This window comes from Ylistrum balloti, unplaced genomic scaffold (assembly GCF_031769215.1).
Source record: "Ylistrum balloti isolate Yb309-2 unplaced genomic scaffold, AGI_CSIRO_Ybal_v1 Utg370544, whole genome shotgun sequence".
NCBI classification, from domain to species: domain Eukaryota; kingdom Metazoa; phylum Mollusca; class Bivalvia; order Pectinida; family Pectinidae; genus Ylistrum; species Ylistrum balloti.
The window spans coordinates 120366-139756 of NW_026782345.1; the positions used below are offsets into that span (position 1 = coordinate 120366).

Consider the following 19391-nt stretch of genomic DNA (forward strand, 5'->3'; position numbering starts at 1 on the left):
CAAGGCCACGGACATCTCGTGTATAGGACAGTCACTCATCCTACATACCACGACCCAATGCCACGGACATCTCGTGTATAGGACAGTCATCCTACATACCACGACCCAATGCCACGGACATCTCGTGTATAGGACAGTCATCCTACATACCACGACCCAAGGCCACGGACATCTTGCTTACAGGTCGACACTCATCCTACATACCACTACCCAAGGCCACGGACATCTCGCTTATAGGTCGACACTCATTCTACATACCACGACCCAAGGCCACGGACATCTCGTGTATAGGTCGACACTCATCCTACATACCACTACCCAAGACTCACGGACATCTCGTGTATAGGAGAGTCACTCATCCTACATACCACGACCCAAGGCCACGTACATCTCGCTTATAGGTCGACACTCATCCTACATACCACGACCCAAGGCCACGGACATCTCGTGTATAGGTCGACACTCATCCTACATACCACGACCCAAGGCCACGGACATCTCGTGTATAGGACAGTCATTCATCCTACATACCACGACACAATGCCACGGACATCTCGTGTATAGGACAGTCATCCTTACATACCACTACCCAAGGCCACGGACATCTCGTGTATAGGTCGACACTCATCCTACATACCACTACCCAAGACTCACGGACATCTCGTGTATAGGACAGTCACTCATCCTACATACCACGACCCAAAGCCACGGACATCTCGTGTATAGGACAGTCATTCATCCTACATACCACGACCCAAGGCCACGGACATCTCGCTTATAGGTCGACACTCATCCTACATATCACGACCCAAGGCCACGGACATCTCGTGTATACGACAGTCATCCTACATACCACGACCCAAAGCCACGGACATCTCGTGTATAGGATAGTCATTCATCCTGCATACCACGAACCAAGGCCACGGACATCTCGCTTATAGGTCGACACTCATCCTACATATCACGACCCAAGGCCACGGACATCTCGTGTATAGCACAGTCATCCTACATACTACTACCCAAGGCCACGGACATCTCGTGTATAGGTCGACACTCATCCTACATACCACGACCCAAGGCCACGGACATCTCGTGTATAGGACAGTCATTCATCCTACATACCACGACTCAATGCCACGGACATCTCGTGTATAGGACAGTCATCCTACATACCACTTCCCAAGACTCACGGACATCTCGTGTATAGGACAGTCACTCATCCTACATACCACGACCCAAAGCCACGGACATCTCGTGTATAGGACAGTCATTCATCCTACATACCACGACCCAAGGCCACGGACATCTCGCTTATAGGTCGACACTCATCCTACATATCACGACCCAAGGCCACGGACATCTTGTGTATAGGACAGTCATCCTACATACCACGACCCAAGGCCACGGACATCTCGTGTATAGGATAGTCATTCATCCTGCATACCACGACCCAAGGCCACGGACATCTCGCTTATAGGTCGACACTCATCCTACATATCACGACCCAAGGCCACGGACATCTCGTGTATAGCACAGTCATCCTACATACTACTACCCAAGGCCACGGACATCTCATGTATAGGTCGACACTCATCCTACATACCACGACCCAAGGCCACGGACATTTCGACACTCATCCTACATACCACTACCCAAGGCCACGGACATCTCGTGTATAGGTCGACACTCGTCCTACATACCACGACCCAAGGCCACGGACATCTCGTGTATAGGTCGACACTCATCCTACATACTACTACCCAAGGCCACGGACATCTCGTGTATAGGTCGACACTCATCCTACATACCACGACCCAAGGCCATTGACATCTCGTGTATAGGACAGTCACTCATCCTACATACCACACCCATGGCCACGGACATCTCGTGTATAGGACAGTCACTCATCCTACATACCACTACCCAAGGCCACGGACATCTCGTGTATAGGTCGACACTTGTCCTACATACCACTACCCAAGGCCACGGACATCTCGTGTATAGGTCGACACTCATCCTACATACCACGACCCAAGGCAATTGACATCTCGTGTATAGGTCGACACTCATCCTACATACCACGACCCAAGGCCACGGACATCTCGTGTATAGGTCGACACTCGTCCTACATACCACGACCCAAGGCCACTGACATCTCGTGTATAGGTCGACACTCAGACACTGTTTGATTAGATTTTATATAATAAATATTTGTTCAGATTTATGTGAGAATTAAATAGAAAAATTGATATAGGTTTTTTTTAATTTTATTTTATGTCATAAATTGGGCGAATTTAGTGAGTTGTCGGTTAACATAATAAATGGGGAGAATTAAATTTACAAAATAAATGAAGGGATTTTAATTTTATAATAAATGTGGAGAGTTAAGTTTATATAACAAAGTGGGAGATTTTTGTAAGATTTTACTTGACATTATAAACGGGGAGGTATTAGTTTTTTAGTGTACATAATGACGAGAGAGATTTTAGTGTACATAATGACGAGAGAGATTTTAGTGTACATAATGACGAGAGAGATTTTAGTGAGATTATAATTTACATAATAAATGTTGAGATTTTAGTTACATTTTGGTTTAAATAATAGACTTTGAGATTTTATTGATATTTTAGTTTAGATAATAAACGAGGAGATTTTTGTTTACATAATTAATGGGGAGAGTTTAGTTTACATAATTAATGGGGAGAGTTTAGTTTACATAAAATATGGGGACATTTTCGTTTACATAATAAACGAGGACATTTTCGTTTACATAATAAACGAGGACATTTTAGTTTACATAATAAACGAGAATGTTTTAGTTTACATAATAAATGGGGAGATTTTATTGAGATTTTAGTGTATATAAAACATGAAGTGGTGTTCAGGTCATTACTACAGGTGACATGCGCCATCTTATACAAAGAAAGACAACTCTAGGTAACGTTCCATAACATTAAGTCGGATTTTAATGTATATAACATAAATATGATAACAAGTTATATGTAGCTTTTGTTCTGGAGATGAGAAAGAGTTTCGCTTTTAACAAGTGCAACAAAACATAACAATATGCTGTGGCATTAACTGAATTAGGTCAAACGCTTCCTGGGTATTCACTGCCAGACACGTCGCATCCTCTCTTTGATTAAATATTTTGATTAGAATTTGTGTGAGAGACACTTGCACTAGAAGTGCTAAAAACTTTGAAGAGGCTGCCATACACTTGACGGTCAAAATGATACAAAACTTATATGTATTTCACAAATGTCAGGAAATTTTGTTAACAACACCACCCGTAACGGAGTGGGCACGTGCGGTATGCGGGAGAGAACTCTGACACGTGCATGCTCTCGGAGGTCCATTCTGGGTTAATACTGAAGTCTCGATGAGGGACGTACTTCTTGTTGTCATAGAAACAGCTTTTTGATGAGAAGATATAGGGGTCTCGATCGTCCCAGATTGCGGGAGGTGCTTGGTAGTCGTTCGAAATGGCTAAATCGATACGATCTGGAACGACCCTGAAAGTGGTATAGAGAAATGCAAATCATTACAGTGTCAACAGTTCCAATCACTCGTTAATTAAAAACATAGACATAGTGACGTATAAATGTTCCATTTGGGACAAAGACACGCCCATCGTCCAACCTTAGGTGTATTTCTCATTTTGTATTCCTGAAGTCGTGTATGTTGATGTAGTGTCATTAACATACATGGTGCTGTTACATTTAAAATTCCATGCAACGAATAAAAGCAACCTATTGAGAGGTGTTCATGTTTTAAAAAACTAACTACGTTGGAAAAAAAATAAAAGGAAAAATAAAGCTGAAACATGCGAAGATTTAGAAGCTAATGGGCTAATGGGCTTAAGCTTCTGGTGTAGTGGATCTGTTTCACATACGTTTAATATACGTTACCTTTCTCATGATACACAATGATATCATCTAAAATTAAGTAAAAGCAATTAGTTGAACGGGTATGGAAACCAAATTTGATTATCACAACTTACAAAATGTAATACCCGAAATTACTTTGCTGTCTTTAAAATAGTGTATTTTGAAATGAATTGTTTGAAACGCCGCGTTTAAGATTTTTTTCCTGTGATATATATAGAATACAAAAGCAGGATTTCTACACGTCTTCAAAACGAAACCAAGTGTGATTTTCCTGGCAAGCCTAGGTTGTCACATGAACAAAGCTCCCGAAAATAGTGTTCTTTTTGTCCCTGTATTCCTAATCGCTTTTAAGAATTCGGACGTGCTAAATCCGTTACGGTTTTGAGGTTTTTGTGTAGACTTGTAAAGCTTGTTTTTAGTCTGTGGTATTTATCAATTTATTTCCGTTCTTTTCTGTGCATGATGTTAATCTGTATGCGTGGTACCAACAGGCTTTTTTTTATTCACATTACTTTATATAGATAAATTTTATATCTCCTCGAAAAATTGATGATATCACGACAGTAGTGGTTCTCCTAATACTGAGAACATTCTGTTTTTGTATTTGTGTACATCGGAAAAAATCGCATATTTCAATAATACCAAACCCTGTAACCCACGCCCCAAGCACAAATAAACACACACACACACCCTCACACACACACACACTCACACAAACGATAGAATTAGAATTGAAATAGAAAACCTGAATCCGTTTCATGACTTTAATGAAAAATTGATACAGTTTGCTAGTTTGGTGAATATATATACCAGGTCTATTTACCAACGTAAGTCGTCCACTGTAGACAAATGTGATACTTAAACGTCACCATTTACTTACTTTTTTACTTGTCTCTCCCAGAAATCCATACTCCGGGTAGCATAGTTCCGCCTTTTATCTGATTCGATGAACTGTGGAATGGGGTCAAACGTTCTGTTTAATGCTTTAAATGTCGGTAGCTTTATCCGAGATTCAAATGGACGTCTACGCCTCGCTGGGCTTCTTAGTGGATGCTGGAATTCGGTCGGTGGTTCCTTCCGTCTCAGCGAGGGGGCAGGGCTCGAAACCAATTGAGGGAGTGTAAGAGATCTTTGCAATTTAGGTCGAGTTTCTGTCAGCTTATGCTGTGTTAAATCACTGTTTTCTGTAGAAAAACAAAAACAAAAAATATTACATTCCAACTGATGTAAATGAAGTGAAGTTCCAGAGTCATTTGTTTCAAGAGGTTGTTTGAAATCGTAGAAAATATCAAATTTGTCATTAAACATCACTTTAAAAAAAATGTATACGGGAAAAAATGAATGAACTTATGTTTACAGGTGAGGAAACATCTGTGTAGGTAATGAATGAATTTATGTTTACAGGTAAGGAGATATCTGTGTAGGTAATGAATGAATTTATGTTCAGATAAGGAGATATCTGTGTAGGTAATGAATGAATTTATGTTCAGATAAGGAGATATCTGTGTAGGTAATGAATGAATTTATGTTCAGATAAGGAGATATCTGTGTAGGTAATGAATGAATTTATGTTTACAGGTTAGGAGATATCTGTGTAGGTAATGAATGAATTTATGTTTACAGGTAAGGAAATATATGTGTAGGTAATGAATGAATTTATGTTTACAGGTAAGGAAATATATGTGTAGGTAATGAATGAATTTATGTTCAGGTAAGGAGATATCTGTGTAGGTAATGAATGAATTTATGTTCAGATAAGGAGATATCTGTGTAGGTAATGAATGAATTTATGTTTACAGGTTAGGAGATATCTGTGTAGGTAATGAATGAATTTATGTTTACAGGTAAGGAAATATATGTGTAGGTAATGAATGAATTTATGTTTACAGGTAAGGAAATATATGTGTAGGTAATGAATGAATTTATGTTTACAGGTAAGGAAATATATGTGTAGGTAATGAATGAATTTATGTTCAGGTAAGGAGATATCTGTGTAGGTAATGAATGAATTTATGTTCAGGTAAGGAGATATCTGTGTAGGTAATGAATGAATTTATGTTTACAGGTAAGGAGATATCTGTGTAGGTAATGAATGAATTTATGTTCAGATAAGGAGATATCTGTGTAGGTAATGAATGAATTGATGTTTACAGCTAAGGATATATCTGTGTAGGTAATGAATGAATTTATGTTTACAGCTAAGGAGATATCTGTGTAGGTAATGAATGAATTGATGTTTACAGCTAAGGAGATATCTGTGTAGGTAATGAATGAATTTATGTTTACAGGTTAGGAGATATCTGTGTAGGTAATGAATGAATTTATGTTTACAGGTAATGAGATATCTGTGTAGGTAATGAATGAATTAATGTTCAGATAAGGAGATATCTGTGTAGGTAATGAATGAATTTATGTTCAGATAAGGAGATATCTGTGTAGGTAATGAATGAATTTATGTTTACAGGTAAGGAGATATCTGTGTAGGTAATGAATGAATTTATGTTCAGATAAGGAGATATCTGTGTAGGTAATGAATGAATTGATGTTTACAGCTAAGGAGATATCTGTGTAGGTAATGAATGAATTTATGTTTACAGCTAAGGAGATATCTGTGTAGGTAATGAATGAATTTATGTTCAGATAAGGAGATATCTGTGTAGGTAATGAATGAATTGATGTTTACAGCTAAGGAGATATCTGTGTAGGTAATGAATGAATTTATGTTTACAGGTAAGGAAATATATGTGTAGGTAATGAATGAATTTATGTTCAGGTAAGGAGATATCTGTGTAGGTAATGAATGAATTTATGTTTACAGCTAAGGAGATATCTGTGTAGGTAATGAATGAATTTATGTTTACAGCTAAGGAGATATCTGTGTAGGTAATGAATGAATTGATGTTTACAGCTAAGGAGATATCTGTGTAGGTAATGAATGAATTGATGTTTACAGGTAAGGAAACATCTGTGTAGGTAATGAATGAATTTATGTTTACAGGTAATGAAATATCTGTGTAGGTAATGAATGAATTTATGTTTACAGGTTAGGAGATATCTGTGTAGGTAATGAATGAATTTATGTTCAGATAAGGAGATATCTGTGTAGGTAATGAATGAATTTATGTTCAGGTAAGGAGATATCTGTGTAGGTAATGAATGAATTTATGTTTACAGGTAATGCGATATCTGTGTAGGTAATGAATGAATTTATGTTTACAGGTAAGGAGATATCTGTGTGGGTAATGAATGAATTTATGTTTACAGGTAAGGAGATATCTGTGTAGGTAATGAATGAATTTATGTTCAGATAAGGAGATATCTGTGTAGGTAATGAATGAATTTATGTTTACAGATAAGGAGATACATATTATAAATTTTCTGTTTTCTGTGAAGACTATTAGAATGTCCTCGATGTTGCCTACCTTTCCTAACCTTTCCCAGTCCTGTTAAGGCTGTGTTTTCTGATCGCTCTCCGTTTGGTATCATTTCAATATCTTCCTGTAACAGCTACAAGTCGTTCACACATAAAACAAAAAATCTTCCTCCATATCAAAACTCATTTCTATGACGATCTTATCATTAATCACCCCAACAATTATTGCAACATGCATTGCCTCGACCAATCCAAATTTCACATTGTGATTTTCCGTGTTGACACATGGATCAGTACAAGCTTGTCCTTAATATCAGAAGTGTCGTAATCAATTTCTACGGTAAATTAATACTAAATCGAGAATCATTTGTAACCAAAGAGACGACTGGTGTCGTATGAAGGAGCTCTGAATGGCCGAGACATTTTACTTCGGGCAAAATAGTTGCCTGTGTAATTTATGAATAACACTTAGACAGAAGAAAGTATAGCCTGTGATGTGTTACAAAGTGAATTGGAATTAAACTGATGAACACATCGATACAAATATTACCCTTGTGTTACTCATTAATCTACTCCAATCGCTGTAGTCAGCCTTGGTATACGATTACCCGGGTTTTTAAAGAGCAGTGAATATCTGACCAACAACAGGCGAATGTGGACAGAGTACTTGTTTCACAACAGACAAAACAACTAATATAAAGGAATCATTTCTGTCCGTAGAGTATGATAGATATTGTGGCACATTTCTGTCCGTAGAGTATGATAGATATTAACTGAGTGGCACATTTCTGTCCGTAGAGTATGATAGATATTGTGGCACATTTCCGTCCGTAGAGTATGATAGATATGAACTGAGTGGCACATTTCTGTCCGTAGAGTATGATAGATATTGAGTGGCACATTTCTGTCCGTAGAGTATGATAGATATTAACTGAGTGGCACATTTCTGTCCGTAGAGTATGATAGATATGAAGTCAGTGGCACATTTCTGTCCGTAGAGTATGATAGATATTGAGTGGCACATTTCTGTCTGTAGAGTATGATAGATATTGAGTGGCACATTTCTGTCTGTAGAGTATGATAGATATTGAGTGGCACATTTCTGTCCGTACAGTATGATAGATATTGAGTGGCACATTTCTGTCTGTAGAGTATGATAGATATTGAGTGGCACATTTCTGTCCGTAGAGTATGATAGATATTGAGTGGCACATTTCTGTCTGTAGAGTATGATAGATATTGTGGCACGTTTCTGTCCGTAGAGTATGATAGATATTGAGTAGCACATTTCTGTCCGTAGAGTATGATAGATATTGAGTGGCACATTTCTGTCTGTAGAGTATAATAGATATTGTGGCACGTTTCTGTCCGTAGAGTATGATACATATGAACTCAGTGGCACATTTCCGTCCGTAGAGTATGATAGATATGAACTCAGTGGCACATTTCTGTCTGTAGAGTATGATAGATATGAACTGAGTGGCACATTTCTGTCCGTAGAGTATGATAGATATGAACTGAGTGGCACATTTCTGTCCGTAGAGTATGATAGATATGAACTGAGTGGCACATTTCTGTCCGTAGAGTATGATAGATATGAACTGAGTGGTACATTTCTGTCCGTAGAGTATGATAGATATGAACTGAGTGGCACATTTCTGTCCGTAGAGTATGATAGATATGAACTGAGTGGCACATTTCTGTCTGTAGAGTATGATAGATATGAACTGAGTGGCACATTTCTGTCCGTAGAGTATGATAGATATGAACTGAGTGGCACATTTCTGTCTGTAGAGTATGATAGATATGAACTGAGTGACACATTTCTGTCCGTAGAGTATGATAGATATGAACTGAGTGGTACATTTCTGTCCGTAGAGTATGATAGATATGAACTCAGTGGTACATTTCTGTCCGTAGAATATGATAGATATGAACTGAGTGGCACATTTCTGTCCGTAGAATATGATAGATATGAACTCAGTGGCACATTTCTGTAAATGTTTTAGATGTATTCAGTTCCTAACTAACGGCACGAAAGTGACGATAGACTTCGGACATTCTACAAAACGTTAACTTAAAAAACAAAATATAACAAATTGCTAACCTATCAGAAACTTACTCATGTAAAAGATAATGATGAGGTTCTCGAAAAATTAACACTTCAAAGTGAACATACCATTCTTTGTTGAACCTTATAACTTCCGGTCGAAGTATTTCGTCGTCGTCATCACTAATACTGAATGCGACAGAACCACGGCAGACCGTTCAGGCCAAATCGTAGCGCACAGGTTATGATAAATATGATATACGATATGAATATACTATATGTCGACTATGACAGGTTAAACACCCACGATGGCGGAGTAACTCACCCAACACAAACCACGGGTCAGTGAACTAGACATAATATCTTTCGCGAGTGGATACACTATGTTCGGGGGATCAGTTGTGTTTATAAAACAAATCGCTGTCAGACGTACATATAATGATTTAACCATTATGCTATGCTGTCATAGTTAGGTCCCTGACAATAGGACGGACCCATATCTTAAGGGACATTTGAACTCCCTCGTACAACAAGTCACACTTCTCCTCATATCAGACATCGACTCGTAACTGACAACTAACAACGTCCAACATTCCTGAAAAATAAACTCTAACAAAACTTACAGATAATAGAGAAAAAGGCACGGAAACAGAGGAAAATAAAGGAAAAACTCACGTCGATGAGGCGAAGTTTGCTGGTGCACGAGATCTTTAACTATGTAACCTGATATGAAGATATTAACTGTCTGGCAAACACACCACCTACTTACGATAACTTGGAGTCATTACTGGCCGTAAGTGGAACGAGGACATTATATATCAATAACAAAGGGCGGCTATATTAAAATCCAAATTCTTTATAACACTTTATACCGAACAAATAAAAAGTTGGCTAAGATTGTAGACTCCGGTGTATATAATTAATCCCCTACCATGTTGTTGTATCGTTAAATAAGGTATTATCTCCTGTAAAAACATATAATTCTCAATAATACACACGGATTTGACTAATTCTTTTCTTATATGTACAGTTCAGCCTTTCATGTGTTTAAAAAGGCAGGTAAATTTTCTTAACAAGTAATATAACAAGAAATAATACATGATATTGAAGGGGAACGGGTAGTTTGTATTGTATAATACTTGGTATTGAACACGAGATGGTTGGTGTATTACACTGTCTGTATAGTTTGTATTGTATAATACTTGGTATTGAACACGAGATGGTTGGTGTATTACACTGTCTGTATAGTTTGTATTGTATAATACTTGGTATTGAACACGACAGGGTTGGTGTATTACACTGTATAGTTTGTATTGTATAATACTTGGTATTGAACACGACAGGGTTGGTGTATTACACTGTCTGTATAGTTTGTATTGTATAATACTTGGTATTGAACACGACAGGGTTGGTGTATTACACTGTTTGTATAGTTTGTATTGTATAATACTTGGTATTGAACACGACAGGGTTGGTGTATTACACTGTATAGTCTGTATTGTATAATACTTGGTATTGAACACGAGAGGGTTGGTGTATTACACTGTCTGTATAGTTTGTATTGTATAATACTTGGTATTGAACACGACAGGGTTGGTGTATTACACTGTCTGTATAGTTTGTATTGTATAATACTTGGTATTGAACACGACAGGGTTGGTGTATTACACTGTATAGTTTGTATTGTATAATACTTGGTATTGAACACGACAGGGTTGGTGTATTACACTGTATAGGTTGTATTGTATAATACTTGATATTGAACACGACAGGGTTGGTGTATTACACTGTCTGTATAGTTTGTATTGTATAATACTTGGTATTGAACACGACAGGGGTGGTGTATTACACTGTCTGTATAGTTTGTATTGTATAATACTTGATATTGAACACGACAGGGTTGGTGTATTACACTGTATAGTTTGTATTGTATAATACTTGGTATTGAACACGACAGGGTTGGTGTATTACACTGTCTGTATATTTTGTATTGTATAATATTTGGTATTGAACACGACAGGGTTGGTGTATTACACTGTCTGTATAGTTTGTATTGTATAATACTTGGTATTGAACACGACAGGGTTGGTGTATTACACTGTCTGTATAGTTTGTATTGTATAATACTTTGTATTGAACACGACAGGGTTGGTGTATTACACTATATAGTTTGTATTGTATAATACTTGGTATTGAACACGACAGGGTTGGTGTATTACACTGTATAGTTTGTATTGTATAATACTTGGTATTGAACACGACAGGGTTGGTGTATTACACTGTATAGTTTGTATTGTATAATACTTGGTATTGAACACGACAGGGTTGGTGTATTACACTATATAGGTTGTATTGTATAATACTTGATATTGAACACGACAGGGTTGGTGTATTACACTGTCTGTATAGTTTGTATTGTATAATACTTGGTATTGAACACGACAGGGTAGGTGTATTACACTGTCTGTATAGTTTGTATTGTATAATACTTGGTATTGAACACGACAGGGTTGGTGTATTACACTGTCTGTATAGTTTGCATTGTATAATACTTGGTATTGAACACGACAGGGTTGGTGTATTACACTGTCTGTATAGTTTGTATTGTATAATACTTGGTATTGAACACGACAGGGTTGGTGTATTACACTGTCTGTATAGTTTGTATTGTATAATACTTGATATTGAACACGACAGGGTTGGTGTATTACACTGTCTGTATAGTTTGCATTGTATAATATTTGGTATTGAACACGACAGGGTTGGTGTATTACACTGTCTGTATAGTTTGTATTGTATAATACTTGGTATTGAACACGACAGAGTTGGTGTATTACACTGTCTGTATAGTTTGTATTGTATAATACTTGATATTGAACACGACAGGGTTGTTGTATTACACTGTCTGTATAGTTTGTATTGTATAATACTTGGTATTGAACACGACAGGGTTGGTGTATTACACTGTCTGTATAGTTTGTATTGTATAATACTTGTTATTGAACACGACAGGGTTGGTGTATTACAATATATAGTTTGTATTGTATAATACTTGGTATTGAACACGACAGTGTTTGTGTATTACACTGTATAGTTTATATTGTATAATATTTGGTATTGAACACGACAGGGTTGTTGTATTACACTGTCTGTATAGTTTGTATTGTATAATACTTGGTATTGAACACGACAGGGTTGGTGTATTACACTGTCTGTATAGTTTGTATTGTATAATACTTGTTATTGAACACGACAGGGTTGGTGTATTACAATATATAGTTTGTATTGTATAATACTTGGTATTGAACACGACAGTGTTTGTGTATTACACTGTATAGTTTATATTGTATAATACTTGGTATTGAACACGACAGAGTAGAAGTATTACACTGTCTGTATAGTTTGTATTGTATAATACTTGGTATTGAACACGACAGGGTTGGTGTATTACACTATATAGTTTGTATTGTATAATACTTGATATTGAACACTACAGGGTTGGTGTATTACACTGTCGTTATAGTTTGTATTGTATAATACTTGGTATTGGACACGACAGGGTTGGTGTATTACACTGTCGTTATTGTTTGTATTGTATAATACTTGGTATTGGACACGACAGGGTTGGTGTATTACACTGTCTGTATAGTTTGTATTGTATAATACTTGGTATTGAACATGACAGGGTTGATGTAATATTACACTGTATAGTTTGTATTGCATACTACTTGATATTAAACACGACAGGGTTGGTGTATTACACTGTATAGTTTGTATTGTATAATACTTGGTATTGAACACGACAGGGTTGGTGAATTACACTGTATAGTTTGTATTGTATAATACTTGGTATTGAACACGACAGGGTTGGTGTATTACACTGTCTATATTGTTTGTATTGTATAATACTTGGTATTGAACACGACAGGGTTGGTGTATTACACTGTCTGTATAGTTTGTATTGTATAATACTTGGTATTGAACACGACAGGGTTGGTGTATTACACTGTCTGTATAGTTTATATTGTATAATACTTGGTATTGAACACGACAGGGTTGTTGTATTACACTGTCTGTATAGTTTGTATTGTATAATACTTGGTATTGAACACGATAGGGTTGGTGTATTACACTGTTTGTATAGTTTGTATTGTATAATACTTGGTATTGAACACGACAGGGTTGGTGTTTTACGATGTATAGTTTGTGTTGCATAATACTTGATATTGAATACGACAGGGTTGGTGTAGTACACTGTATAGTTTGTATTGTATAATACTTGGTATTGAACACGATAGGGTTGGTGTATTACACTGTATAGTTTGTATTGTATAATACTTGGTATTGAACATGACAGGGTTGATGTAATATTACACTGTATAGTTTGTATTGCATACTACTTGATATTAAACACGACAGGGTTGGTGTATTACACTGTATAGTTTGTATTGTATAATACTTGGTATTGAACACGAGAGGGTTGGTGTATTATACTGTCTTTATAGTTTGTATTGTATAATACTTGGTATTGGACACGACAGGGTTGGTGTATTACACTGTCTATATTGTTTGTATTGTATAATACTTGGTATTGAACACGACAGGGTTGGTGTATTACACTGTATAGTTTGTACTGTATAATACTTGGTATTGAACACGACAGGATTTGTGTATTGCTGGATAAATAGTTTATTATGTACATTTCATAATAAAGTACACTTGGATACCATGTATTACATTACAAATGATATATATCTTATGTACCGGTGACAAAGGGGTAACGCCCAGTAGGAGTAAGTGCAAAGGACTTAGTCAAATGCACCCAAGTTGAAGGGAGATAACTCTAACATCAAATTCACACACTTGGTGACCGATTACAAACAACATGTCGGACGGCTATGGTCAGCGTCAGCATATAACAACAGCTGTCGCTTGATCTGACGATCGGTTTCTGTTTTACTTTTCATAATTATATGGTTGCTAGACGTTGCATATTTCCAATGAAACTTCACGTTCCGTTTCAGTTTATCAGAAATACGGAAACCGTTGACTTTGGTCGAATAGCGAAAAACTGGGTTTGACAAGTATCAGAAGAACGGAAATAAGGCACCGGGCTATATATCTAGTTCTCATACAGCCAGGTAGGTAAAATGCACATACTCTTGGCTAATAATCATAAAATGTCACATTCGTTTTTCTTTTTTTCCGGAATTTTTAATCATTGTATAATTGATTATTTCGTGCATGTATAAACTTGGCTTTTTTGTTTCTGACATTTATTATTGACACATGTATGTATGATGACGTCAATCAGATCACTTAACAATTGGTTTAATTAACTCTACTGTGTTGTATACCACATTCAGCACGTGTTAGTTAATAGATCGATTTTATTTCATTCAATCCATAGCTAGTATGGGCTCAACAGTTAATCAGAATATTACTATTAAACTGGTACAATGTACAAAGTGCATATCTTTCTGAGGAAAAGGGGAAACCAACCAAATACTATTGGAGTTCTATCATTACATACATGTTAGGAAACTTTGTGGTTTTCTTTGGCATTGTTACTTTGAATTACTTTCACTAATTAAGCAAAAGGAAAATTTCCACTAGTTCAGGAACCACTGAGCTGTATTTTCAGCTTCTACAAATGTATTGAAATCTATATTTATACATCATAAATACCCAGTTTGGCTAAAATATGACGGTGCCTTACAAGGGCAATGGAAGTTTAAAAGATGCTACTTTTAGTGTTTGAGACAGTACCGTTTTTTAGATAGTTCCAGTCAATGGCTGTGCACAAAAAAATAAAAAAAGCATTTCTGTGTTGTTCACTTTTGCCTGACAGAAATGTGTTCATACCAGATACATATAGGTCTATGTCTCTGTTCATACTAAACGATACAATAAACTGTCTATATTTTCTCAAAGAAATTACTGACAAATAAATACAAGCTCAGACTTGTTCACCAAAAACAGTTTTCAAAAAAAAGTTGTTGCTCCTCCGTTTTCTGTTGACATCACCAAACAACGAATTTGTGGTATCCATGGGTGGTTTTGATTACAATATTTTACAAGGAATGGATTTCTTAACTTTTTTTTTCTATTCGCAAGTTGTAAATGTGATACAGCTACCAAAATCATTTAAGTACAAAGCCGAGCTGGTCAGTTGTGAATTCATGTGATTCCACGTAACAAAATGGTTGTTCTGAAATATATAGTGGTTTTGAATAGAAGTGTAGACAATATTGTCTGGGACTGAAATGTATATTGTATTATATGTCACCTGAGACAGAGATCTCAAGTAACCAAGTCCAATCGCCTATAATTTGTCTGTCATAATTTGTTGTGTGGCTGTAAACAATTTACATTTTTAATTTCTTCTCAGAAACAATTGAACTAATTTTAATGAAACTTTTTAGGTCAAAGCTGCTCCAAAACTGATAGTCCTTCCCACCTACTTCCAGTACATCTCAAACATGGTAGGATAAGTGGTCTGAAAATCACACCTACTTCCAGTACATCTCAAACATGGTAGGATAAGTGGTCTGAAAATCACACCTACTTCCAGTACATCTCAAACCCGTAGGTTAAGTGGTCTGAAAATCACACCTACTTCCAGTACATCTCAAACCCGTAGGTTAAGTTGTCTGAAAATCACACCTACTTCCTGTACATCTCAAACCTGTAGGATAAGTGGTCTGAAAATCACACCTACTTCCTGTACATCTCAAACCTGTAGGATAAGTGGTCTGAAAATCACACCTACTTCCTGTACATCTCAAACCTGTAGGATTACTGATCTGAAAATCACACCTACTTCCTGTACATCTGAAACCTGTAGGTGAGTGGTCTGAAAATCACATCTGCTTCCCGTACATCTCAAACCTGTAGGATGAGTGGTCTGAAAATCACACCTACTTCCAGTACATCTCAAACCTGTAGGATGAGTTGTCTGAAAATCACACCTACTTCCACTAATCTCAAACCTGTTGGATTAGTGGTCTGAAAATCACACCTACTTCCAGTACATCTCAAACCTGTAGGATGAGTGGTCTGAAAATCACACCTACTTCCAGTACATCTCAAACCTGTAGGATGAGTGGTCTGAAAATCACACCTACTTCCCGTACATCTCAAACCTGTAGGGGAGTGGTCTGAAAATCACACCTGCTTCCCATACATCTCAAACCTGTAGGATGAGTGGTCTAAAAATCACACCTACTTCCTGTACACCTCAAACCTGTAGGATGAGTGGTCTGAAAATCACACCTACTTCCTGTACATCTCAGACCTGTAGGATGAGTGGTCTGAAAATCATACCTACATCCTGTACACCTCAAACCTGTAGGATGAGTGGTCTGAAAATCACACCTACTTCCAGTACATCTCAAACCTGTAGGATGAGTGGTCTGAAAATCACACCTACTTCCTGTACATCTCAGACCTGTAGGATGAGTGGTCTGAAAATCATACCTACATCCTGTACACCTCAAACCTGTAGGATGAGTGGTCTGAAAATCACACCTACTTCCAGTACATCTCAAACCTGTAGGATGAGTGGTCTGAAAATCACACCTACTTCCAGTACATCTCAAACCTGTAGGTGAGTGGTCTGAAAATCACACCTACTTCCCATACATCTCAAACCTGTAGGATGAGTGGTCTGAAAATCACACCTACTTCCAGTACATCTCAAACCTGTAGGATGAGTGGTCTGAAAATCACACCTACTTCCTGTACATCTGAAACCTGTAGGATTAATGATCTGAAAATCACACCTACTTCCTGTACATCTCAAACCTGTAGGATTAATGATCTGAAAATCACACCTGTACATCTCAAACCTGTAGGATTAATGATCTGAAAATCACACCTACTTCCTGTACATCTCAAACCTGTAGGATAAGTGGTCTGCAAAATCACACCTACTTACTGTACATCTCAAACCTGCAGGATAAGTGGTCTGAAAATCAAACCTACTTCCTGTACATCTCAAACCTGTAGGTGAGTGGTCTGAAAATCACATCTACTTCCTGTACATCTCAAACCTGTAGGATTAATGATCTGAAAATCACACCTACTTCCTGTACATCTCAAACCTGTAGGTGAGTGGTCTGAAAATCACATCTACTTCCCGTACATCTCAAACCTGTAGGATGAGTGGTCTGAAAATCACATCTACTTCCCGTACATCTCAAACCTGTAGGATGAGTGGTCTGAAAATCACACCTACTTCCCGTACATCTCAAACCTGTAGGATAAGTGGTCTGAAAATCACACCTACTTCTCATACATCTCAAACCTGTAGGATGAGTGGTCTGAAAATCACACCTACTTCCTGTACATCTCAAACCTGTAGGATTAATGGTCTGAAAATCACACCTACTTCCAGTACATCTCAAACCTGTAGGATAAGTGGTCTGAAAATCACACCTACTTCCTGTACATCTCAAACCTGTAGGATAAGTGGTCTGAAAATCACACCTACTTCCTGTACATCTCAAACCTGTAGGATAAGTGGTCTGAAAATCAAACCTACTTCCTGTACATCTCAAACCTGTAGGATTAATGATCTGAAAATCACACCTACTTCCTGTACATCTCAAACCTGTAGGATTAATGCTCTGAAAATCACACCTACTTCCTGTACATCTCAAACCTGTAGGATTAATGACCTGAAAATCACACCTACTTCCTGTACATCTCAAACCTGTAGGATAAGTGGTCTGCAAAATCACACCTACTTCCTGTACATCTCAAACCTGTAGGATAAGTGGTCTGAAAATCAAACCTACTTCCTGTACATCCCAAACCTGTAGGTGAGTGGTCTGAAAATCACATCTACTTCCTGTACATCTCAAACCTGTAGGATTAATGATCTGAAAATCACACCTACTTCCTGTACATCTCAAACCTGTAGTATAAGTGGTCTGCAAAATCACACCTACTTCCTGTACATCTCAAACCTGTAGGATAAGTGGTCTGAAAATCAAACCTACTTCATGTACATCTCAAACCTGTAGGTGAGTGGTCTGAAAATCACATCTGCTTCCCATACATCTCAAACCTGTAGGATGAGTGGTCTGAAAATCACACCTACTTCCAGTACATCTCAAACCTGTAGGATGAGTTGTCTGAAAATCACACCTACTTCCTGTACACCTCAAACCTGTAGGATGAATGGTCTGAAAATCACACCTACTTCCAGTACATCTCAAACCTGTAGGATGAGTGGTCTGAAAATAACACCTACTTCCCATACATCTCAAACCTGTAGGATGAGTGGTCTGAAAATCACACCTACTTCCAGTACATCTCAAACCTGTAGGATGAGTGGTCTGAAAATCACACCTACTTCCTTTACATCTGAAACCTGTAGGATTAATGATCTGAAAATCACACCTACTTCCTGTACATCTCAAACCTGTAGGATTAATGATCTGAAAATCACACCTACTTCCTGTACATCTCAAACCTGTAGGATTAATGATCTGAAAATCACACCTACTTCCTGTACATCTCAAACCTGTAGGATAAGTGGTCTGCAAAATCACACCTACTTCCTGTACATCTCAAACCTGTAGGATAAGTGGTCTGAAAATCAAACCTACTTCCTGTACATCTCAAACCTGTAGGTTAAGTGGTCTGAAAATCACACCTACTTCCTGTACATCTCAAACCTGTAGGATAAGTGGTCTGAAAATCACACCTACTTCATATACATCTCAAACCTGTAGGTAAGTGGTCTGAAAATCACATCTGCTTCCCGTACATCTCAAACCTGTAGGATGAGTGGTCTGAAAATCACACCTACTTCCAGTACATCTCAAACCTGTAGGATGAGTGGTCTGAAAATCACACCTACTTCCTGTACACCTCAAACCTGTAGGATGAGTGGTCTGAAAATCACACCTACTTCCTGAACATCTCAGACCTGTAGGATGAGTGGTCGGAAAATCACACCTACTTTCTGTACACCTCAAACCTGTAGGATGAGTGGTCTGAAAATCACACCTACTTCCAGTACATCTCAAACCTGTAGGATGAGTGGTCTGAAAATAACACCTACTTC

At 37.5% G+C, this 19391-nt stretch overlaps 2 protein-coding genes across 2 annotated transcripts in view; one reads left to right on the plus strand and one right to left on the minus strand.

The window, feature by feature from the left end:
* Positions 1 to 2938: 2938 nt before the first annotated feature.
* On the minus strand, positions 2939 to 10009 carry LOC132556100 (uncharacterized). The gene is made up of 4 exons (XM_060220487.1): positions 9989 to 10009; positions 7313 to 7397; positions 4771 to 5074; positions 2939 to 3515 (listed from the first exon to the last, which is right to left on the minus strand). The coding sequence occupies exons 2-4, from the start codon at positions 7374 to 7376 to the stop codon at positions 3278 to 3280; spliced, it is 606 nt and encodes a 201-aa protein (XP_060076470.1). The 5' UTR covers positions 7377 to 7397; positions 9989 to 10009; the 3' UTR covers positions 2939 to 3277.
* A 4391-nt stretch (positions 10010 to 14400) lies between these two features.
* The window catches only part of LOC132556094 (cytosolic carboxypeptidase 1-like), a 67488-nt gene continuing 62497 nt past the window's right edge, over positions 14401 to 19391 (plus strand). Inside the window, exon 1 of the mRNA XM_060220482.1 lies at positions 14401 to 14454. The gene's annotated coding sequence lies outside the window, so the exon portion shown is untranslated. The remainder of the gene's footprint in view (positions 14455 to 19391) is intronic.

Coding starts and splice junctions, on each gene's coding strand:
- LOC132556100 (XM_060220487.1), bottom strand. CDS start 7,376: ATGATACCAAACGGAGAGCGATCAGAAAACACAGCCTTAACAGGACTG. Junction 5,075..7,312: donor ACTGGGAAAGGTTAGGAAAG/GTAGGCAACATC, acceptor GTTTTTCTACAG/AAAACAGTGATTTAACACAG. Junction 3,516..4,770: donor TGGGAGAGACAAGTAAAAAA/GTAAGTAAATGG, acceptor TACCACTTTCAG/GGTCGTTCCAGATCGTATCG.